General features: G+C 57.6%; 5 protein-coding genes across 5 annotated transcripts; 2 read left to right on the top strand and 3 right to left on the bottom strand.

The window, feature by feature from the left end:
• Positions 1–1,056: 1,056 nt before the first annotated feature.
• Positions 1,057–2,767, top strand: SCHCODRAFT_02596540 (uncharacterized protein; the record flags this gene model as incomplete). The annotated part of the gene is made up of 9 exons (XM_003037470.1): positions 1,057–1,070; positions 1,126–1,154; positions 1,278–1,340; positions 1,805–1,867; positions 2,202–2,294; positions 2,408–2,485; positions 2,512–2,544; positions 2,571–2,665; positions 2,726–2,767. The coding sequence occupies 9 exons, from the start codon at positions 1,057–1,059 to the stop codon at positions 2,765–2,767; spliced, it is 510 nt and encodes a 169-aa protein (XP_003037516.1).
• Positions 2,768–6,338: 3,571 nt separating this feature from the next.
• Positions 6,339–7,810, bottom strand: SCHCODRAFT_02489222 (uncharacterized protein; the record flags this gene model as incomplete). Its single annotated transcript, XM_003038815.2, has 2 exons — positions 6,339–7,616; positions 7,670–7,810. 2 exons carry the CDS (start codon positions 7,808–7,810, stop codon positions 6,339–6,341), a joined length of 1,419 nt encoding a protein of 472 aa, XP_003038861.1.
• A 314-nt stretch (positions 7,811–8,124) lies between these two features.
• On the top strand, positions 8,125–9,916 carry SCHCODRAFT_02564924 (RNI-like protein; the record flags this gene model as incomplete). The annotated part of the gene is made up of 6 exons (XM_050343797.1): positions 8,125–8,448; positions 8,502–8,695; positions 8,752–8,920; positions 8,977–9,456; positions 9,512–9,701; positions 9,762–9,916. The coding sequence occupies 6 exons, from the start codon at positions 8,125–8,127 to the stop codon at positions 9,914–9,916; spliced, it is 1,512 nt and encodes a 503-aa protein (XP_050202128.1).
• Positions 9,784–13,041, bottom strand: SCHCODRAFT_02610111 (glycoside hydrolase family 74 protein). Its single transcript, XM_050344412.1, has 14 exons — positions 12,908–13,041; positions 12,802–12,855; positions 12,458–12,747; positions 12,218–12,402; positions 12,039–12,164; positions 11,860–11,983; positions 11,780–11,811; positions 11,603–11,722; positions 11,257–11,513; positions 11,081–11,204; positions 10,902–11,031; positions 10,708–10,852; positions 10,112–10,614; positions 9,784–10,061 (listed from the first exon to the last, which is right to left on the bottom strand). The coding sequence occupies exons 1-14, from the start codon at positions 13,010–13,012 to the stop codon at positions 10,010–10,012; spliced, it is 2,247 nt and encodes a 748-aa protein (XP_050202127.1). The 5' UTR covers positions 13,013–13,041; the 3' UTR covers positions 9,784–10,009.
• Positions 13,042–13,667: 626 nt separating this feature from the next.
• SCHCODRAFT_02528332 (uncharacterized protein) lies at positions 13,668–16,361 on the bottom strand. Its single transcript, XM_003038817.3, has 9 exons — positions 16,083–16,361; positions 15,804–16,030; positions 15,431–15,747; positions 15,043–15,377; positions 14,656–14,987; positions 14,530–14,606; positions 14,346–14,467; positions 14,200–14,288; positions 13,668–14,149 (listed from the first exon to the last, which is right to left on the bottom strand). Exons 1-9 carry the CDS (start codon positions 16,144–16,146, stop codon positions 13,730–13,732), a joined length of 1,983 nt encoding a protein of 660 aa, XP_003038863.1. The 5' UTR covers positions 16,147–16,361; the 3' UTR covers positions 13,668–13,729.
• Between the last annotated feature and the right edge of the window lie 140 nt (positions 16,362–16,501).

Here is a 16,501-nt window from a genome sequence, read left to right as displayed (position 1 = left end):
CCCCTCAACCTACTTGATTCCCATCACCTACGCGTTGACTACCGACGACAAACCCACATGTACGTCATCGAAAATTCACTCCCAACATTCACAGAATATCCTTCCGCTCACTGGCCTCGATGCGTACCTCCAAATCGGCGAATATCCGCATGCCGCCCTTACTGTACCCTACGAGCCTTTCCACTGGTCTGTAGGTGAATACTCTCCAACGCGACAGTCTGGACACTAATATATCGGATCAGAATTCTGGAAGTATGATGCGCGCCGGCGGCGGCCTCGGCGCGTCCGCGCCCACTTCGCTATCATCACCGGGGCGAGAACAATGGAACACCCCCATTTCCCCTCCCCGACGACCACACAACATGTCGACACGACGGCATACACGTTCCGCGTAATCACTGGGACTTTGGGGAAGTGAGCGAGGGAGGAGGACGCGGCGCACCGCGCGCCGCCCTTCGCCCAGCTCAAGGCCTGCTAAAAGGAGATACAGCGTGATGGCAGCAAGTTCGAGTTCCTCCTCCTCAGTCTTGCGCTCATCCAGTGCCACGTCAGCATCGACACGTGCCACGCGACGGTCCGCGTCCTCTGCACGACGTTTCTGACGCTGTTCTGCAGATGACGCGGACAAAAAGACGATATACATCGGTCGGCAACCTGCGCGCCACCGAGCGGGAGGTCGCGTAAACCTTCGCTCTTCCCCGCTGGACGCCACGTGTACGGCATCTACTGACCGGGTCAGCAAGTCTCGATGCCTTTTTCTTGCGCTCTGGCTGACATTCGCCCAGGGATGCGGCGGAAGATTGAATGCGCGCTGTCCGCGCTCATCCCCCAATCTTCCGACTTTTCGGTGGGCGGGTCTCGGTCGCGGACCGCCGAGGTCTGATCCGGAAATATGCGACGCCGGTCTGGAAAACTGGGCGGCGACTGGGCGCGGCGTTGGGCCGTTTGCGAAGTATAAAGAGTAGGGCATCTGGCCGCTTGAATCAGCATTCTACTGCCTTCCTCCTTGTTTCCTACCTTCCCTTGCATCCTCTACTTCTGTAGTGCTATGCTGTAATGTATCATCCGGGGTGAGTGCCTTCCTTCTTCCCCTGCTTTGACTCTTCTGACCTTTCGTCCTCTCAGGTTAAACCTCTACTACAAGCTCGGCTTTGGTCAGTCTTTTTCCTTACTCTTCAAAGGCTTCATACTGATTATCCTTCTTACTTTGATTGCCACTACCTACCTACTAGGGCGATCTTTTTACCCCTTTAGACACTCACTGATCGCTTTCACAGCTTTCCTTCCACACGCATCATCAATCGACACCGAACGCACTCATTGCGCTTTGTGTTTCTCAGGTACGTCTTCTACTTTATTCTCACTTCAATCCGCATATCAATGCATTGGACAGCGCTGGTACTACGCATCGCTGTCTGGCCCTTGCTCATCGGGTAACGACGGGCTGAATTTTCGACGCCGCGCCACCCTGACCAGCCTTGCTCTAGGCCATCACGCCGAATGCTCGCGACCGTCACCTCCCTCTCACCACTGTCGATCCCGACGTCGCGCTTGACTCGCGCGCCTCATTGCGCGCTCTGCAGGCTTGCGACTCGAGAACGAGACCTTCCGCAACCGCGGCGGGTAACTCCCGCGACTCCCGCCCGCGCCGCCCGCCTGCGCTTCTCCATGAACCGCACAACGAGCACGCCGAACGACGAGGTTTTGCGACGTGGAAGACGTTAAGCACGCGCTCGTTCGTCATGTTTGCTTTTCTTGACGGTCTTGAGGGAGATCGGTCGTCGCAGCCTTCGACGTCGACTAGGCCCTGCAATTTCTATCGCCGCTTCGGACGAGGACCATTCTGGTCTTGCGATCGTGTTCCTCGGTGAGTTCGTGCTCTTTCTCAACACCAGCTGTACCCTTCTGAACGGAGCCACGAAACGCAGGGCTACTCCAAACACACCACCCCCTTTTCCCTGCTCCCGACGCGACTTCGAAGGCGTGCGAGCGTCTTCAAAGTCAGTGAGCTAACGTCCTCTCCGTCGCGCCTCGTGGTCCACCTTAGCATCCGTGATACGCGCAGCGCTCGGCACGCCGTCTCACTCTTCTTCTACATCCACGTCGGCGCCTTGGCCATCCTCGGCAGTCGCCTCACCTCGCCAAACGATTTACACCATCTCTCCTCCGTGTGAACCCCTTGGCCCGCCTCATTCTTACAGCACGCGACGATGGAGGAGGGCCTCTGTTCCGGCTCCCGCAGGCGCCAGGAACCCAGTCCGGCCGTGATACCGTACGAGTGGCGAAGGGGTCTAGTGAGTCGACGAACACACGGGCCAGGCTCGGCTCTGAATGGCGGTTCATTGCTGCTCCCCCGCCCTCACGTTGTGCTGACTCGGCTGTAGATGTTATTTGGTGGGACCCGCAGGTCGTCAGAGGCACCTACGGCCTCCCTCGAGCTCAAAACGCGACAAGGGTGATCTACCCTCGGTCTTGATAAACACTGGTAGGTTATGCTCGCCCCCCCTAAAGCATCCGGAATCGCAAAGCTGACCTCCTTTCAAAGTGAGTTATTGACATCTCCCGGGCAGCTCGACGCATGCGCCAACTCCCTCCGCCGATTCAAATGAGGAAAGGGGTGTACCCGGCGTCGAGAAGTAGGGGAGAGGGGCGACACTGCCCGCCGGTGAGTTATCCTCATCATATACCAACTTCACCGACCCCTTTCCTCGACGACTTTTCGCAGACCCCCCTACCGCCGGAGGCATGCGTGCGCTCCCTCGGGTGAGCTATGCGATGGGGGTGGGACTCTCCCCGTCTTTGGGGGAGAGGAACGCGCTGGGAGGGGGTGGGACAACGGGTGAGTGATGCGCTTTATTCAAATTTCAACAAAACGTGCTCATTGAACCCAGTTTCTGGCCAGGACGAACCACCGGAGGCACGTGCGCGCTACCTCGGGCGAAATAACCGGTGGGGGGAGGGTCTCCCCCTCATCTTTCCAAGCGAGAGCGACATACGGAGGCACTCAGACGCGGGAGGGGGGTGAGATTTTTGGTGAGCTGCACCCTTTTCCTTGTTTTCGACCAAGCGTGCTGACCTTCTCTCCCCTCCTGCTAGGTAAACCTACCGGACTCACGCGTGCGGTCCGTCGGTGAAGAGTTCAGGGACAGTGGGGTACCCTCCCTCCCTTACTCGTTTGTCAAAATCGTCCTGACCCCCTTTTTTGAAGGTTTTTGAGCGACTTTTCGCTGACCCCGAGCCGCCGGAGGCACGCGTGGGGTCCCTCGGCAAAGAGCGCGACGAGAGCAGGGGGCCCTCACTCCCCCTTCCGCTGTTACAAATATACTGACCCCATTCTAAGCGATTATTGGCCAAATTTTGGGCAAGGTCGAGCCGCCGGAGGCGCGCGCAAGCCTTCTCGGTGAAGGCTGCGAAGAGGGTAGGGGACCCTCCCCCTCTCCTACGATATTATCTGAGCCTCTGCCGCCGGAGGCACGCATTAGCGTCCCTCGGTGAAGGCTGCGACGAGGGTGGGACACCCTCCCCTCGCCCTCACTTGTCATAAGGGTACCGAACCCCTTTCGAGCCATTTTCAGATGATTTTCTTGGTGAGGCAGAGCCGCCGGAGGCGAGCGCGTGCGCCCTCAGTCATTGAGGAATGTGAAGACGGTGGAACAACCCTCCACCCCCCTACCTTGTCATGAGCGTATCGACCCCCCTTGTACGAAGTTTCGGCGACATTTCGGCAAGGGGGAACCGCAGCGCGCGTTGGGTGACTAGATGAGGTAAGCAACGAGGGTGGGTTACCCTCACTCCCTCATTTCTATCTGAAAGCGTACTGACCCCTTTGCAGAATTTTGGGGTGACTTTTTGACGAGGCTGAGCCACCGGAGGCGCGCGCGGTGCCCCCTCGGTGAAGATCTCGAAGGGGGTGGGGGACCCTCCTCCTCTTTCTCCACGTCTCGCGGGATGGGAGCGCTGCGATAGTTGAGAGCCCATGTCCTCGCCGAGACCAAGCTGCCGAAGGCGAGCGTGGGTTGATAAATAAAGAATGCGCTGAGGGTGAGGTACCCTCCCTCTTTCATTTCAAGCGTACTGACACGCTGTTAGACCACTTCCAAATGCCCCCCACCACAGGAGGCCCGCGCGCCCTCCCTAGGCGTTGTGTGCGAAGGGTTGGATACCTTCCCCACCCCCTTCCCATCAATGACTGATCCCTCCATCTAGTATTATCGTGCTCGCTGTCGGGTCGAAGAATGTGATGATGGAGGGGGCGCCCTTCCCCCCTCCCCCCAAAGGCGTGTGCCATTTCAAAACGACGGTGAGTTGTCGTCTCTCTTCGACGCGCTCCTCTCCCTCTCCCTCCCCCCCCTCCCCCCTTCCCCCCTCGCTCTCTTCGATGTGCTCCTCTCCCTTACCCTTATTTTCCACCCTTTCTCTCAACGCGCGCCGTCAAAACGCGATTCTCAAGCCTGAAAAACCGTCAGGCAGTGCGCGGCGGCAAAGGAGGAGGGCTCAAATTGGGATAGAGCGCCCGAGGAGTGCGCTCTCCTTCGTTTGCTCACTCCTTCTCAGTGCTGAACACGACGGAGTATCTCGACGACTACTTCGACGCGCGCCTCCTGTCGAATCCCCCGCCATTCTGCTGTGAGTTTCTTGACCTCAGCGAGGGAGGGAGGGGGAGGGGGAGGGAAATGGAGGGGCAGACTGAACGATGTGCCATGATTTCGCGAGGGGGGAGGGAGTATCTCATGAGGGGGAAAGGAGTTGCAGGGGTGGACCTTGGTGGGGGGAAGGCGAGGTAAGCGTGGTTTATCTTTTCATGGGCTACGAGGGGCGGAGTTGTTTCGACGACGCGAGCGTCGGGTGAAGTGCGCTCAGCGAATTCACCCGATTCTGACTCTATTCTGTAGGTGAAGAGATGCACAACACTCAGAACAAGCGGACGGGCTTGCCCGTGGTCGTCTTGATGTGCAGCGACCTGACGTCCTGCCAGTTCTTCTTGAGCAGGGAGACCAGGAAGTAGGCTTCGGCGACGTTGAAGAGAGGTAGGGAAGGGGGTGTCGCTCTCATACACGCTTCGGGATCGAGCTGGGAGCGAGGTACGGCTGGTATTAAGCGCGAGCTGGAACGCCGCTGACTGTGCCTCCAGGTCCCCCTCCCTCAACCCTTCTCCGCTGCGAGCTCGGTAACATCTGCGCGCACGCGGCGCTCGGAACCGACGACACGTGCGTGTTCGACTTTCGCGGCGACGAGGCGAGAGCTGTGCAGGTCAAGAGGGAAGGTGGGGGGATGAGGTGGGAGGGTAGGAGCGGTCGAAGGGGGGTTTTCGACACCGAAGGGGGGGAGTAAGGAGAGGGGGCTCTCGTGCTAAGTCGCGCTTTTCAGGCTTTGCGGCGAAGATTGAGTGGCCGCGACGCGGGAAGGGGGCGCGGTGAAGTGGTGGGAGGTGCGGCGAAGGGGCGCGAAGTGCGGCTGGTAGTGAGCGGCGGGTCGGTGGGGTCGAAAGGCTCGCGCTTTCGGGGGGTGAAGGGGCTGGGGGTGAGGAGCGACGCGCGGGAGGCAGCGTTAGCTGCCTTCTCCCTCGCTCGCACTCGCCTTCTCGCTCCCCCGCACCTGCACTCTCGCTCCCTCGCCCTCACGCGCTCCGGCCTTCCCGACCAGCCCCCCACCCTCACGCACCGTCGTTCAAAACATTTCACATAGCTACCAAGGAGCGTATATGGGTCAGTACCGTACATAAGTTATCAAGGAGCGTTATCTTATATTGTACAAGTGAGGGTGGCAGTACGTACATATGCACGGACGGATAGGGTGTACAGGGATTGTATAGTAGTGGGCTGGAAGAATGAGGCTGTAGTGGACTTCAAAAAGGGGGGCTCACTAGACACCGGGAAAGGAGGCTAGCGAGAATGATCTCCTGGGGAAAGCGAAGGGGTGGAGATCAGAGGGGAGGGGGACTGAAGGTCAAAGAGGGAGATTGATGACGAGGCCTTCAGGAAGATACGACTAGACTGCAGAAGAAGGAGACTATACTTCAGAGTTCAGGTATATCTAGACTTCAGATGAGGATGGTGATGATGAGGGAAGACATGAGATGGGAGAGATGTAGGGTACATGGGATGTGTGAGTATGGGCAGTGGATGGATGGAGGGATCAGTGTACAGGCAGTCAGTTGGTTGTTCTATGGCGGATGAGGGCGAGAGGAAAGAGACATAGTGCAAGCGGTAGTCCCAGGCATGGTAAGTCCATCTCTTGGCCCAAGCATAAGTGCACGCGGCAGCACGCTATACGCACGGCAGCGCGCGAAAGAAAGCGAAAGCAGGCCACGGGCCAGCCGGAGTCCATAAGTGTCAGCACTACGCGTTGGACCGCCACGACACCGGCCGCGAATCGGTCCCGCGCGGCTGCGTGGACGCGGAGGGCACGCGCAGGTACTGCGTTGTGGGGCTGACCTCGGCCCACGAGGGCTGGATGCCATCGTCAACCGAGAGCTCGTCGACGGACGGGAGTGCGTGCAGCGGACACGACGGCGGGCGGAAGGCGATACCGAGCGGTGAAGGGCTTCGCGAGCGATAGTCCATGCCTAGGGGTGAGGGGCTGCGGGAGCGATACGAGGCGCCAAGAGGTGAGGAGCTGCGTCCCAGCGGTGAGGGGCTACGCGAGCGAGTGGACAGCACCTCGAGCGCAGGGGTCGTGAAGCGCCGTGCGGCTCGAGGGAGCAAACTCCCGTACGTCGACGTGCTGGCCATGAAGGCCTTGTACGAGCAATCATCGACGGGCGTGTCCAGGTGGTCCACGCTCGCAAGTGTACCATCCTCCTGCGACGGCCCGCAATCGTCCTCCAGTAGCTCCTCCGGCCCCTCGTCGTGCGAGTTCCGCGACGCCAACCACTCCTCGAGCGAGGCAGAGTCGACGGACTCGAGCGACATTGTCGAGCCGTCGGACCAGGTCGGGACCGCGACGTGCTGGTCTGCCACCCCGGCCTTGCGCCACTGGTCGGCGCGGCTGCGGCGTAGTTTCTTCGCCGCGCCCTTCATCTTGCGCTGCATAGAGCTTTGCAGGGCTTTCAGACCCCACGACAAGCGTGCTGTGACGAGCTTGCGCCTCGGTGGCGTGAACGTCGGCTCGGGCGCGCGTGCGCCGCTGCGTGTGCGTGTGGATACAGAGACTGATGGTCGAGGGTCGACGGACTCGGAGGAGAAGAAAGGGCGGCATATTTGGCGGCGGATGGGAGAAGACCAAGGGACATACGGGCTATTGGGGTGGGTGAAGGCGGGCATGTTCAGCGTGTCCGGGGTGTTGCGGCCGGACGCGTAGCCCGCGACGGAGGACTGGAAGAGGATGGACTGACATGGCGTGGGCGAGACGTTTCGGGACTCGACATGGGCGACGGCGGTGCTGGAGACAACCGGAGATCCCAGGAGAATGGGATTGAAGTCGGGGAGGGAGGGCAGGTTGAGTATGGTGGGCAGGGTGGTGGGGAAGAACTGGGAGGTCGGGGATGTTGGTCGACTGTCGGTGGAGGTGGGGACGGTCTGTATTGAGTGCGGTGTCGCGCGGCCAGATGAAGGGGTGACGATGCGCGAGTTCTTGCTCTTCTTGCGCTTCGGATGCTGATCGAGCGAGCTGGGTTGCTGTGGGTCCACGTTAGTAGGAACAACGGAACGGTGATCGCCATCACACCCACAGTATTCAGGGCACGCGATTTGTCCCCAAGGGGCGCGCGGGGAGAGTACTTTCTCTCGACGCGTCGCTGTGGCCCGACATTCTCTCTCTCTCCCTCTTCTGCCTGCTTCTTCTTCGGGACTAGACGCGAGGGCTTCGCCATATGAAGTTGAAGATGGAAAGTGTCGTTTCGAAGTCCCGTTCAGAAGTTGCGACGGCGCTCAGTGCTGCTCTTCGCGCGTGGGTGGCGGAGAGATGGGTCGTGCAGCACCAAGGCCTGCGTCGCGAGGGAAATATCGAGCAGATGGACCGAACCAAGCCGCGCTGCCCTGCCTGTGTCCATCGCGCGCCTCGTGTCATCCTCGTGGCAATCAACATACACGTGACCCAGAATCTTGCCTCGTGATCGCGGTTTGCCTGACGTCACTTGCGCTGGACCAACAACGGGCGCTTATCTTGTCTCTGTCAACCACCGCCATGAGCAAACGGAGGAAGACAGGCTCGCGCGCGGTCCCAACCTTCGGTGCTCCCAACGAAGACGACGACGAGATGACTGCTATGGCTTCGTCTGACTCAGTGTCGACCCGAACTTTGCCAGCAACTAGTGTGCCCTCCCTGCTTACACTGTGCATGCGCCGCTTCGTCGACAAGTATACATACATCAGGCAGAATCCTGAGGGAAGGCTCTGGCGACACACCTCGCAGTCTCTGCGTATGCTACCTGAACCTCTGCTGCCTAGGCTCTTCGCTATGTTGAGTCAGCGCTGGCCGACCTTCTTGCCTGACAACGTTATTCAACCTGTATGCAGAACAATCACTTAGTCTTTAGAATACCGTTGATGTAGGGATTACAGTACTTCATGCGCGACGCCCGCACCATAGTCTTGTCGGATGCTCTGACCGGTGTCAAGAAGCAGACCATAAACTCCCTGAAAATATGCGCACCGCACCTCAATCACCTCGAGCTATCAGGCTTCTCGAAATTCGAAGACAACCTGTTTGCCGGAATTCTGTCTCATCTGCCCGAGCTCAAGACGTTGAACCTGCGGTACGCCCTAGTGGTGCAAGGGTCTCGTTGGCCGAAGTTCACATGCCTTTGCCCAGCGGATGCAAAGAAGTCGGACATGCTACTGTAGAAGCTGCCGCCCAGCATTGCCCCGGTCTGGAGGTCGCCAACTTCAACTACACCTCTGTCACGCCTATATCTCTACAGGGTCTGCTCGTCAACTGCAAGAATTTGAAAGTCCTGAAAGTTGCCGGAATATCCAGTTGGGTCCGCATCCAAACCATGCACTGCCGTCGCCTCGTCCTCCTAACCCCATACTCCAGTCCGACGGCACCCTCCAAAAGCTCCTCGCCGCCCTCGCTGCCTCCACCATCACCTCCCTCCCCGCCCTCCACAACCTCAAACTACGGCAACTCTCCATAACAAACACCTCCGCCACCCCCTTCGTCGCCCTCTTCCCCAACCTCCGTCGCCTCGATATCTCGTTCACCAACATCCAGCACATTCCAACCTCGAGCCCACATATCGAGAAGTTGGCGATGTCGTCGACGCCGTTGGCCGTGTCTTCGAAAAGTTTTCAATTTCCTGCGGAATTCCTGCAGCTGAGGACCCTCAGCATTGGCGCCCTGGGGCAGTCGGCGAAATCGTCGGGGGCGCTGGTGTTGACGGAGGTATTGTTGTTGGAACTGACGGATATTCTGGCTCCGCTGGATCATTTGGAACATGTCAATATGGCGAGCAATACAAAGCTGACGAGCAAGTCGATCAGTGAGTTCATGAGCTTGGTAGGGAGGCGGTGCAAGGTAGACGCTGGTTTTCGCGTTCATCATGCGGAATTGAGGGCTCATTGTACGACAGATAGTGAACCTATCTGCCATACCTCGTCTCCGTTCAGACGGACTCGCCGGCCTCGTCGCGGAAGACGGAACAGACTGCTCTATCGAGGTTCTCACCCTCAATAACACCGCCATCGACGACGATGCTGCGCCTTATATCGCCTGTTGCAAGCAGTTGAGCCGATTGGGGCTGGCGTCTACGCGGATCACTAGTACGTCTTGACCGACCTTGCTAAGCGGAGCATTTGCCGATATCACCTTTTTCTTTGCAGAGGATGGGCTGTTCATCATCATCGACGCTTGTGCCCGGCTTGAGAATATCAAGCTTACGTCTTGTCGAGGCGTCAAGTTGCAGGATCGCAAGCGTATCTTTGAGGTGGGTACTTCGACGTCAAACACATTCCAACCCACTGACAAGAGGGCATAGCTTCGGGAGGAAGAGAAACAGTCCAGATAAAGCAATCCAACGAATGTTACAGTATTTAGCCCAATATACCCTATACAATCATTCTCTTGTGCTTCAAGCGATGTCACCATAGAAGATCCCGCGGCCGTTCGTGCCGATGTAGACCCTATACCCTCGTCAGCAAGATATTCCCCTCACCTTCGAAATTCAACGCACCTCCCATAAATCCTCGGATCCCCCGTCAACACATTCGACCCCGGCGCCCCAAACCCATGCTTCGCATCATCTATCTGCACCCAAGTGGCCCCTTCGTCGTCCGAGCGATAGTACCCCGACACCCCGCCCAACGTCGCCGCGACGAACACCGCCGGGTACGCGCCCTCCTCCTTCGCTGCGCCCAGCCCCAGCGCCCACGCTTGCGAGATTCCATCGATCGCGGTGAACGTCGCCCCGTTGTCGTTCGAGTGGAACAACCCCTTATCCGTCGACACCCACACATCGCCCACCGTGTTGAAGTTCACCGCAATGTCGAAGGGCGCGGTCGAGTCCCCGAGCGTGGCGGTCTCATTGAAGGAGGCGCCGCCGTCGGTGGAGGCGTAGAACGAGGAACCGGAGGCGGCGTAGAAGGCGGAATCGTTGACTTTGTCAGAAGCGATGACGGCGCCGGAGGGCACGCTGGAGACGGCGGTGAAGGAGGCGGAATTCTTCGAGACGAGGACCTGCGGGTGGGGTGAGCTTCAAGTAGCAAGGTGTAAGGCGAAGTGAGGTGACAAGAGGGAAGGAGAAGGGACGAGGGAGGTGCGAAGACGTACCCCGTTACTAGATGAGCTCCAGACGATGCTGGTGGCGTTAGCGCTGATGGCGACTTTGCCGCCCTGGACGTCCGTGCTGGATGCGTAGCTGGGGTTCCAATTGGCGCCGGAATCAGTGGAGAGCGCGATCAGCTGCTGGGGGTCGCTGAAGGGCGGTCAAGATGCGAGCTTCTGATGCCTGGTAATATACTTACTCTCCCGCGTTCCCAACACGTACGATGGTGGTAGGTACGTTGCCGGCATAGTCGATGTCGACCGACGTGCTCCACTCCGGGTTCTGGAAGCGGGTGGACGGTGCCGTGTCGAGGTCTTCGTGGACGAAGCCTGCGATTGCTGGTCAGCCAATGCACAAACGGATGACCTTTGGACTGACCAGTGTTGTCACCCACGGCGGAAAGCAACGAAGGTCCAGTAGGCGGCGAGATGAGCCCCAAGATCGCATCCTCCTCGATCCCGTCTGCCAACGAGCTAATCGACACGTTGTGCTTCGAGTCCCACTACACTCTCCTCAGCCACACATCCCTCAAAACCTCTCAAACCACCACTCACCGCCGTCAAATCATGCCCCCCATAAATCGTCGCCCCCGTCCCATACAACCAATGGTCCGAGTCAAAGGGATCAATCACCAGCGCCTCCATCATCCACCCAATCTGCAGCGTCCCGAGCTCCGTCACGACGTAGTTCGGCCCGAGCCACGGCGCGAGGTCGTTGTGGTAGCTGTAGTACTTGTGAATCTCGGGGTATGCCCCCCAGTCCCAGAGGGGGGACCAGGTGGCGCCGCTGTCGGTGGAGCGGTAGATTTGGCCTGAAGGGGGGAATATGTGAGAAGGGTTAGGAAGGTAAGGGGTGTGAAGGGCAAGGTGGGGAGGTAAGGGAGAGTTGGAGAGGACGCACCATCGGGCCACCACGCGTTGAGGGCGGCGACGAGGATGGTGCCGGGGTTCTGGAGGTCGACGGCGACGCCACCGAAGCCGAAGAAGAGGTCATCGCCAGAAGCGGGGGTAATCTCCGTCCCTGATAAGAGTTGGCTGCTCAGATATGACAACGTCAACAGTCGAGCGCGCTACTCACAGTTGCTGCTCGCGATATCATACTTCCAAACCCTAAGTACCGGTCAGCCAAGATCGACCAGGCGAAATGAATGCACTTACGAGCCCAATGTGCCATCATACGGTCCAGCGCCGTTGCTGTATGAGATGTAGAGCAGCCCCTCAGACGGCGAAAGAACGCCCTTGTGGGGTATGAACGTGTTGTTTTGTCCAGCGACCGCGTCCCCTGCGCGCAAGATGATCAGCTTCAAAGCAAGTGGCCATACGAGGCAATAATTTACACGTAGCACCAGCATCTTCAGACACGAAGATGTTGTCTTCGCCCGCGCTCGCAACGCCGACGAAGATGCGAGGAGTGGGACTCCCAGAGCTACCGGAGGTCGAGTCGAAGGTGACCCACGAGACGCCTGCTCCACGGTCAGGCCAGACTCGCAGACGAAGCAACCTTAAGCGAACATACCAATGATATCGCTGTTGTAGCCCGTGGCATCGCTGGGGTCGGCTACGTACGTTCCCGCGCTGGGAAGCCCAGAGACTGCCTCCCACGTCGCGCCATAGTCGGTCGACTTGAGCAGCCCATTACCACTTCGCGCGCCGAAGTAAAGTACACTGTTGTCGTTAGGGTCGACAACTAGACGCTCGCCCCTAGCAAACTGTCGTCAGCTCAGCTCGATTCGCGACCTCAAATACTGATACTCACATTCCACGCCCTGGCATGTTACCTCCGACCTTGAAGTCCAGCTCGACAGCGGTAAACGTTTCGCCATAATCCTCCGAAATCAGGATATGCCCGTTGTTGGGGTCCCAGTCATTTGTGTACTCGCCCGTGGCGAGGTAGAGGCGGTTGGGTTCAACGGGGTCCGTCGCAAGCGCATCGACGCCCCAGTAGTTCCAGGTTTCGCTGTTGGCGAAGTCGAGGAGGGGTGTCCACGTGTCGTCGGAGTTGAGCTTGTAAGCGCCTCCGATGTCGGTGCGAGCGTAGGCCAGACCCTACAGGTGATAGATGAGAGCAACCCAAAGAGAGTATGAGGGCCTAGGACTGACCTTCTCGCTCGGGTTGAACACAATGCCGGGCACGAAGCCACCGCCACCGCCGATCTGCGGCTCCGTCATTCACTGAAGGCTCGGCAGTATGTCCGTGTGAACGCACCTTCACGTTCTTCCAGGAGTATGCTTGCGCATCAGCAGCAAGAGACAGTAAAGGAGAGTAAGCAAGTGCCGCCGCAAACGATGCGAGAGACGGCGAGGACCGCATGTCGAAAGAGGGAAAGACGGAGGTACCTTGTACAGCTGGTTGCACGAGAACTGGCCCTTATAAACGTCAACGAGACCGTCGAATCGCATGCAACGCCATCCGAAGAATATGCGGGGACCGCACGGGTTAAGCAAGTGTTCCCGAGTTATATGCGCTGGGAATCTGATTTCCAGGCGCGAAGACGGGGGCACACCAGGACCAGAGCTGCAGAACAGGGCGTGCCTGTCGACCTTAGGTGACAAGAATGTCATGATCGCGACTGACCAACAGTCAGAAGCGGATTATATCAGGTCAGAAAGAAAATGGAGTGGGCGCATCTTCCTTGGGAAGACGAGCGAACACATGACGGTCCTTCGACAGGTCCTGGCCGACGGATCAAGTATGGATAATGAACAATTCATGGGCCTAGGTTCGCCTTGGTCCTGGTCGACTTGCGTGCTTCTTGGCGAGATGAAGCTTCATGTAAAGCATGGAGAGCAACAAGCGGTGCCCAGAGTCTTGAATGAACTTCGTGATTACTTGTGCAGCATATGACACGGAGGTGATGGAAAGGCTACGAATGGCGACATTAGTTGAGGGCCAAGGAAAGAGCAACATGAGACCTACCTTCTCCTATCCGCATCTCGGGAATCAACAAGATACGTCAAACAATATAGTTGGACATTGAAAGGAGAGTCAGATTACACGACGTACGGCAATATATGGCATCAGTATTAATTAGGGTTCCTCATATTCTTTGTGATTCGCCCAATCCGGATGGGAAAGTGTAGGCGTAGGAGATAATTGCGGATCGTCGTCCGTCCATTTATACGTCGGTGTCGATGGCTCGGACGATAGATGCCCTGGCACGAAGCCCGCTTGCCCGCCAGAAGGCCGCAGAGATGCACGAACATCAGGCTGCATGACGAACATGCCCACAAGACGGAGGTCGTCCTCGTTCGGGTCCTCAACGCGACCGATTGTGCTCAGCACCTCCGGGCGACCACGGACGAACCAGATGATCTGCAGAAGACCGAGCGAATCTAGGACGTCGACTGCCCCGACGGTACGTGAATCGCGCGGGCGTACGAGAAGCGCGTTTGTCATCATTAGGAAGAGGGAGACAATGAGACCAGCGAGGACGGGTACGGGACTTAGCTGAGAAGGAGTGAGCGCCTTGTGCGCACAGTGTAAAGAGGAAGACGTACGTGCAATCGTAGGACGACCTCAGGACGAGTGATTGGTGTCTGCTTCTCACGTCGAATAGAGTATCGATCTTGTTTGTTGACCTGATTGACTGCACAATAACTTAGCAACGTCATAGGCCCACAAGTAGAGGCAACACAAAACTTACAAGACCAGAAGTAAGATGCTGCGAGCCGGCTCAGGGAATTCTCAACGTCGGAAAGTCGAACACGGCCACGCGCAGCCTGCCCACTCTTGTCCAAGTCCAGATCCAGACAGGTGATGAGATACCTGCGTAAATGTTGCCGATAATGTAGCGCACGAAGAAAACGTGGATAATGCAGTGCACGTACTTTTCCATAAAGCCAAGCCGGTTACTTCCTCCGTAATAGTCGCTGGTCGTATACTGGCTCTGAACACCTGTGCTCCACTGAGAGGCGATGAGTCCAGCTTCCTCGAGGAGTGAGCCGACGACATACCAAGTCCAAGATGTTGAGATCCTCTGGCGCAGTGGCGCCCTGGGGCTGCCATGGCGAGAGCGTCGAGCTTGTGCGCAATGAAGGGATCTGGCCGTCTAGGGCCAGACGCGTTGTGCGTGAGACCTCGACAGTGTGGTTGTAACTATAGAGGTCACAGCCAATGACCGACACGTTCGTCGAGAGGCGCCTATACGGTAGTGTGAAAGTGGGAAGCAGAGTACCCGCAGAATCCTCCAGATCGAAGGTGCCGTACAGATAGAAAGTGCGGTTGAGTCCCGGAGTCGGGTTGTAGGCATCCTTGTTGCGAAAGCCCAGCACCATAGTGTTGTTCGCTGGAACATGTCTATCAACACAACGACGGCCATAAAGGAATTGTCTGAAACTTACTATATACATACTTGAGCACAACATTTGTCTGCTCCGTACCGTTTGGATACACATGGGAGACGTTGTATGCTGGTATTGCACTTTCGTCCCCATGTCTTCCGTCGTCCAAAAGCGTCAAATCTTGGAGCGTACCGCAGGTCGCGTTGAACGTCGTGGCTTCAAGAAACACAGTACCGTTGCCGTCATTGACCATCAGCTGGTCATACATTGTGGCCTCATCTAGGCCGACGGTCTGGTGTGCATCAGAAAGCGCAACGTAGGAGAGCAAACTGGTGGCGTCGCTAAGCAGATAGGCAAGCAGGTGACCTTCTGGATTTCTCCAGTCAGCCATAGCGCTATAAGGGAATGAGCCAACAGCCGACGGACGACGTAGCAGCGAAAAACATACTTGAAAATATGGTCTATCCGTGGATACGCAGCTAAGCTGGTCACCTCAGCCGCATGAGTCTGAGTGCCGACCTGCAACGAGAACATGGCGGGGATCGTGACATGCAGAATAGCAGCGTTAACGAGATAGCTTGTTATGAGCGAAATGGAGCCGATCGTGCTGCGGATCCTCGATTGTCCGTAGAGGGTCATGAGCGCGGAGCCAAGGCCAATCCAGGAGTTGTACTCGTCGTGCATGGCGGTCAGTGTTTGCTGACTGGTAAGAAGACGGCGCAAAGCGAGGCGCTGGGTCATCCATATGAGCAATGCGCCATAGACCTAATTGAGCATTCAGCATCAATGCATCATACTCCATGAAGAAGACACTGACTTACCGTCGCAAACATCGTCGCCGAGACGGTGATCGCAGTGGACGTCAAGTCGCCGAATGCATCGTCGGACAGTTGGACTACGACATTCTCCTCTAGGTGGAGGATACAGATGACGAGCAGCGTAACGTGCATCAGAACAAGAAATGCATGCATAGCATACGACAACCGTCGTAGAAAACGAGCTTGACGGAAGTTGTCACTGAGGGAGGCCACTAAAGTGCCCGCCTTGGCTTTGATCGCGTCGTGTTAAGAAATGCATACGACAGACGCCGAAAGGCGTACCTTGTATAGAGTCCCAGCTGGACTGCGGTCGGGGTGCGCGCGAAGCGCGGGGGTCCAAAGGCATGTCCCAAGTGTGATGAACGGACTCACAACCTTTCTCTGGAGCTACGCCCGCGCGGCATGGAGGCGACGCGGATTAAGACCTATTCCTTCTATTCGCGAGGTGGATCGCAAATGACGGTATAGAACGACGAACGCGTCGCAGACCCTGCATAAACGGGCTTTATCACCGACGTGAGAGCATATACAGAGCGCCCATAGCGCCTGCTCAACACCTCAACAAGATGTCGAGGGTGCGTATGCAGTCACTCGAGGGCACCTCGGAGCGCTCGCGAGGACCCCCAGCGCTGGTAAATCCCACATCAAACTATGTCTCTGAGTCGAAGGAGCTGATGCAAGTTGAGCCTGAGGACATGAAG

The sequence above is a fragment of the Schizophyllum commune genome (assembly GCF_000143185.2).
Source record: "Schizophyllum commune H4-8 unplaced genomic scaffold SCHCOscaffold_2, whole genome shotgun sequence".
Lineage (NCBI taxonomy): Eukaryota > Fungi > Basidiomycota > Agaricomycetes > Agaricales > Schizophyllaceae > Schizophyllum > Schizophyllum commune.
Note: the sequence above shows the minus strand (reverse complement) of the source record. Positions and strands in the feature narration are given on the sequence as shown.